The 6,576-nt window shown below is 30.3% G+C and overlaps 1 protein-coding gene across 1 annotated transcript; it reads right to left on the bottom strand.

Annotated features, from left to right (window-relative positions):
* Window positions 1–1,315: 1,315 nt before the first annotated feature.
* On the bottom strand, window positions 1,316–6,200 carry LOC107475195 (laccase-4). The gene is made up of 6 exons (XM_016094812.3): window positions 6,046–6,200; window positions 5,103–5,254; window positions 3,728–3,972; window positions 3,486–3,614; window positions 2,376–3,302; window positions 1,316–1,770 (listed from the first exon to the last, which is right to left on the bottom strand). Exons 1-6 carry the CDS (start codon window positions 6,136–6,138, stop codon window positions 1,640–1,642), a joined length of 1,677 nt encoding a protein of 558 aa, XP_015950298.1. The 5' UTR covers window positions 6,139–6,200; the 3' UTR covers window positions 1,316–1,639.
* Between the last annotated feature and the right edge of the window lie 376 nt (window positions 6,201–6,576).

Here is a 6,576-nt window from a genome sequence, read left to right as displayed (position 1 = left end):
ACATGTGTAACGTCATTTCCTTATGGACTCTTGGATTTTTTCCTTTAATTCATCGAGCTTTTTTTTTTATCAGTGGATTGGACAACCCCCAATCCTAGATACCCCAATGGATTGGACAACCACCAATCCTAGGTACACAACACACCCATATACTCTTCACATATTTATCACATTTTTTTTCCACAAATGCACCCTCTAGAATTTGAACTCTAGACCTTAGTAATGGAGAGGGGGTGAAGTGCCACTGAGCTAAGGCTTTTCGACATTCATCAAGCTTGATTCTTGGACTACTTTACTTATTGGACTTGATTCCATTTATTTGGCTCATTGATATTGTGATTACCGTATGGTCTCTAGGAAGCTTTGGGTCAAGTCTTTCTTTTCTTTAGTTTCAAGGTTCATCCACTAATGCTTGAATCAATTTTGTACAAGGTTGGATGGGTTTTAAGCATTTGTTCTTTGGGCTTATTTATTTTCTTTCTTTCTCATGGTTTGTCATTCATCAGATGATATGAGTACTTTGTTTAAATCATATTGGGCTAGACGTAATATGAACTTATTTTTCATATTTTTTGGGCCAATGTGAATTAATTAATTTCTGCACACTAAACAAAACACATCAAACAATCAACTGGATAATAGCACAATAATATTTAGTCATCATCTTAATCATAATTTAGTTCTCTAAACTCAACAAATGGAAACATGAAACAAAAATTTAGGAACCAAGGGAGACGTAGTTGTCAAAATTTGGAGATAAAAGTTTTTCATTGTCAAAGCAAGATCGTGGCCGAAAAAAAAAAAGGAAGTGAGACGACATGCTCTGAAGTCAGTTAAATTCAAGGTCTATAAATAATAGAAATTCAGAAGTAAGAGACTTCACAAAAAAGACACTAGATCATCACCAAAACTCATAAAATTTTCAGTCTTTGCGACTTAATGGAAGAACATGGAGTGCAAGTGCATGTGAGTGTTAGAAGTTAATCTTTAATTTGTTTTCTTTTGCTTTTTATTGCATCTATTGTTGTTTACTTTATTTTTCGTTTTATTATCATTTATTTTAATCATCTTTTTATTTATTTTACTCTTTTGACGTTTGTCATAAATTTGCTATTAATAATATCAAGATAAATTGTCTCGACACCAATTAAATAATTATCGAGACGATTTATTTTTTTTTCAAAACAGTTGTATATGCTTTACAATACTTAAAACTTTGATACAATCTTATTTCGACATCTTCTGTCGAAGTCAACCAAAAAACAAGTGAAACAGTATCAAATCCATTTTGTATTTCAAATTCTAGTATTTCCAAATAAACAACAAAAGCGAACATTTATTGGTTTCATACATATATGAAGCTAAGTGCCTCTAAAAAATGTGTCTAAGCAAAACTAAAAATAACCGGTCCATATTATTGAACATGTTGGACAAATTCTCCTATTTTACTTTATAAGAAAAAAAAAAAAACAAATTGAACCGCCTCACTTATTAAATAGCCCCTTCTTTCCGATCATTCTCTTTTTTTTGCCTGGCTTCTCTGTATCCTTCCAACACTTCAATTTGAATTGGAAGTCCTTCCCCCCTCTTATGCATATAATTATTTGATTTGATTTGATTTGATGGATATACTGTGTGTCTAACATTTTGGAAGATCTTTTGGTGGTAGTATCACTGATTGTTTAGGACCTTTCCCATTTTCCACCAAAAATGCCATCTTTAGTCCCCATGTTGTGTGCACTTCCAGATGGCAATGCATGAACCAAACCCCTGTAAAATACAAACATTATTATCAACACATTCAACATTATTCATCCTATAACCCAAAAAAGGTTTTTGGTGCACCTTACCTTAGGAAACATAATGTTAAATTCTTTAATAAATTTTGTATTAAAATTTGTATGAAAATTTCCTTTTAAAATTATACTACCTAGGCTGATTCTTTGAATGAGTTTATTAGAAAAGTAAAGATGGAGAAATTTTAGCATTAATTGGGAAACTTCTAACCACTTAAGTTGGTATTAACCAGCTATTTTCAATTATCTATATGTAATTTTATATATAATTTTATAATCATATTAAACGTATAAAAAAAATTAGCTATTAAATCATTAAACTGTAAAATATATATTTATAATATAAAATACATATTAAAAATGAATTAAACAGTATATATTTATATAAAATACATGATGACCCATTTTTAGCGTCAAAATAATTTTTTTTTATAATTTCAATTAGAATTTTACGTCAAACCCACTCTGATTTATTCCTTTTATAAGCATACTCAAACAGAATTATAAAGATATCGAAAGAGACCAACTTATTTGAAAAATTAGCATTATAAATGATGAAATTAAGAAATTTTTTTTTACCTGGATTATCAGCTCTGAATCTAATAGCAACCCAGCCTCCAGTTGGTACTCCAACAGTGTTTCTTTCAACCGGATCAACAAGGTTGAAGCTCTTTGGATCCGTTTTATTATTATAATTCCCAACTCCCCGACCAATAATATAGAAATTGAATCCATGAAGATGAACCGGGTGGCTCTCAGGTGCAATGATCCCAGTATCTTGCAGCACAAGCTGAACAGTATCATTGTACTTCACCTTGTATAGCTTGGTACCAACTGTGGTCTGCAAATTCTTTGGTCCGGCACCGGTAAAGTTAAAAACAATCGGCGGATTTCCGGGAAAATCCGTCGTAAAAACACCCTTAATATTGAAGTAATGCGCTTGAAGCAACGCCGTAGTTGGCATACTAAACGTCACATTATTAATGGACGCAACTGCCCTGCTTCCATTCCCGGCTTTACAGGTCGGGCATGGATTAATTCCTAAACCAACGGTAAAGAAAAGCGAGTGGTCAATTGTGTGCGGTACATTGACAGGGTATCTGTTGGAGTTAAGAGCCTTAAGAGAATCAAGGAAGTTATTGGCTATTTTTGTCGCGTTTTTGGGGGGAGGAGTTGTGAGTACTGTAGGGGTATTTTGGAGAATTCCAGTGTAGTGAAGTGTTGCCGTGGCGGTTAAGTTGTCAACTGCAATTGGTGCTTCCATGAATGGAGAGACTGCAACTAAATATTTGCCAGATTTTTGGTCAGCTTCTAGAAGGACATTGGTGGTTTGACCTGGAGCTATGAGAATGGTGTCAATTTTGAAGGGCTTGACATATGTGGCATCAACTTCAACCACGGTGAGCTTGTGGCCTGCGATTTTGAAGAAGAGTTCCTCATTGAGTGCAGCGTTGATGATTCTCAGAAGGTAGGTTTTGCCACTTTCCACAGGTAGGTTGTATACTTCTGCGTGTTTTTACGAAAATGTTTAAGAAAAGTAGTCAAAAACAATCATAAATTGTTTTATTTAGCATTCATTAATTGTCGTAACAATTAATAAATGAAAAATAAGACAAATTCTGACTTTTTCTTTTTTTTTTACCTAGCATTATTTTGTCTCATAATTTGAGAATTTTAAACAAAAATTACCTTGTGTAGAACAATTGGTAACTGTCCCTGGAAGGCCGTTAATGGTATGAGCATCTGAGACATTTGGTGCCAAACCTGATTTAAGAGCTTCATTGATAACTGCTTCGGTATCTGATTTCCACCATTCTCCTACAATTTTTTTTTTTTTGTCACCATAGTAAAAATGAATTAAATAATAACATTTTGTGAATAGGGGAATATAATAAATGAATTTGAAGAGTGTTAGTGTAATTGTGGTGCACCTAATACAAGAACCAATTCATCATCAGGCTTAGGGAAAGGATAATGGACACCCCTCTTGGGCAAGATAACCAAGGCTCCATGAAGAGTGGACCTTAGCCAATTAACATGTGCATGCCAAAGAAGTGTTCCTCTTTGTCCTGTTATGGTGAAGTTGTAAACAAAGCTGTTTCCTGGTTGAATTGGGCACTGTGTCACATATGCAGGCCCATCAGCCCAACCAGTTCTCAACTGTCTAATCCCATGCCTGCCCAAAATTGTTGTATTCAACTCTAAAATTAGCATTCCATTATAAACATTTTTTTTGGTGAATAAACATAACACAAAAAAAAAAAAAGATCTAAGAGAAAGAGTAGCACTCTTTTCTAATAATAATGTCTAAATTATAAACATTTGTTTGGTAATTATTTATGGATGAAAATTCAGAAATAATAAAAAAAGGTTAGAGTTACAAAAACAAGGAAAAATTTTAAAGATAAAATTATACATACAATATTTTTATTTTTATTTTTTTCTCTATTTCAACATTTATGCAGAAATTTTTCAATTTTTTCTCTACAATTCGTGCATTTTTTTTAAATGGAATTACATTATTGGATCAAATATCAAGACTTGTCACCATATTCTTTTGTATTGGTCTCTTGTTATTTTTTGAGGTCTATTCATTTTTTATTATTTTGAAATTAAATTGGATCGAATATTTTTTGTTTAGATTTCTTCAATATTTTTCAATATGATAAAGACATTATTTAAACAAATAAGTCAACTAAATATTTGACCACTAAATTGGTTAAATTGGACCAAATATTTTTGTATTGGTCTTTAGACAGTTTTTGGGTTCTATTACTAGAAACCCAATTAATTTTGTTAAAATATACTTTTTATCTTTATCGTTTTTTATTTGTTTTAAAATGATCTTTAAATATTTTTAATTTTGTCCCTATTAATATTTTAGATAAAATTAGCATACAGGGATAATTTTAATATAAATAAAAAATATTAAAAATAAAATTGAATATAATTAAACATTAAATTTTTTTTTTAAAAAAATCACTAACATTAAAAACAAAAAATATTCTTTATTCATTTTCGAGTTATTTGAACAACCTAGTATTTTTCACTACATCCTACATTCCTACTATAACAATTATCTTGACATATTTATTTGTAAAATTTAGCTATTTTGTATTCTAAAAATGGATCATAATAGAAAATTTTAAATTTTAGTTATTTAATTCATTAAAAATATAAAAAATGATCTTTCAATATTTTTTATTAATAAATTTTCTGATAATATTCTTAAATATAAGATTTAAGATTCGTATTAACAAAACCCGTAACAGATCACATGAAATGAAATTATAGTATGACACTAACCAATGGATTGTAACATTGTGGTTGACTCTGTTGACCACTTTGACCAGCACATTATCACCTTCTCTAGCGTAAAGAGTGGGGCCAGGGAACTTCCCATTAACGGTGACAATTGATTTGCTTGAACATAGTCTAGTGAAGTTCTTAGTCTCCACCTGCATCGAAATCGTTACCAAAATTAGTTCATTTTGACTCTAAGATTTTTATGGAAATTATTATATTGCATGTTGTTGGAAAGAAGTGACTTATTAACCATCTTTAGGTGTGTACCTTCATTGAACTAGAGTTCTAAAAGTACTCATTATGGTATGCTTTAAAGTAACCTCTCCTTCAGTTCCGCTAATGATTAAATTTAGGCGTGTAATAGGCCAAATTTTTACACAAGCTAAATATTTAAAAAACATATTTAAATAAACTACTATTTTAATTTATAAAAATTTAAAATATTAATAAATTTGTTTAATGCTTAGGTATATAAAAACTATTTTTCATAGATATAAAATTAGTTTCGTTTATTTGTGGTTGAAAATAACTCCCATGAAAAGATGTCAAAAAAATTTAACAAATTCCATGCATTATTTGTATATATATATAGTTCATTTGTATAAGCTTCTTATATTAATTAAAGAGAAATATTTTATGATTTTATTTTGTCTTGCATATTGAATTGATTGACATTCTATAACTAGAGATAAAATGTCGGACTCATATAAAACGAGTCTCATAACATATATAAATAATGAAAGCATGCATGTTATCTTCATGAAATAATGGTAAATACAAATAACACGAAGTAAGCCAAAAAAATATGTAATAATACACGTACGTATGAATTTTACATATTTTCTATAAATAATAAATTTGAAATAAAATTCACTGCTAAAAAATTTTATAGATAAAAAATTCGCAGATAATTCTACAACATGAATTTGTTATCTTCACTTACGTGGAATGTGTAGTGCCTCACTTTGCATTCAACCAAAGCTGGGAGAATCAAAGCTACAAAAAGCAACACTTTAATCCAAGAAGAAGAACCCATTTCACTCAGTTTCTTCTTTTGATTTTCTTTTCTAATTTGTTATAGTAATACAAACACTGTTCTTTGTAGTGTTGCATTCATAAATGGCATTCCAATGCAAACTTATATAGGCATGAATGAAATGAAAACAAGCCATTGCTATGACGTCGTTTTAGCTTGGTTAGGTAAGTGATGGATGCATCCTTGGAAATTAAGACTTAGATCGATGATGTTATGAAAAGGACTAAGATGTAACCATGCTATCTCATTATATCTTGCATGTCACATAAAGTTGTGAGCTGTGAGGATAGTGGGAATTGAATCCCATGTATTTTGGAGTTCAAGCTATTAATTAACAAATTAAAAGCTTTGATTTCCTTAATTAGTAATTAATTAATTGGTCATATATATATGTTGCTATAATTTGGTTGGTTGTGTTCTATGACTATTAAACCTCTC

Source organism: Arachis duranensis, chromosome 2, assembly GCF_000817695.3.
Source record: "Arachis duranensis cultivar V14167 chromosome 2, aradu.V14167.gnm2.J7QH, whole genome shotgun sequence".
NCBI lineage: Eukaryota > Viridiplantae > Streptophyta > Magnoliopsida > Fabales > Fabaceae > Arachis > Arachis duranensis.
The sequence above is the reverse complement of the archived record's forward strand: the minus strand, read 5'-3'. Positions and strand labels throughout refer to the sequence as shown.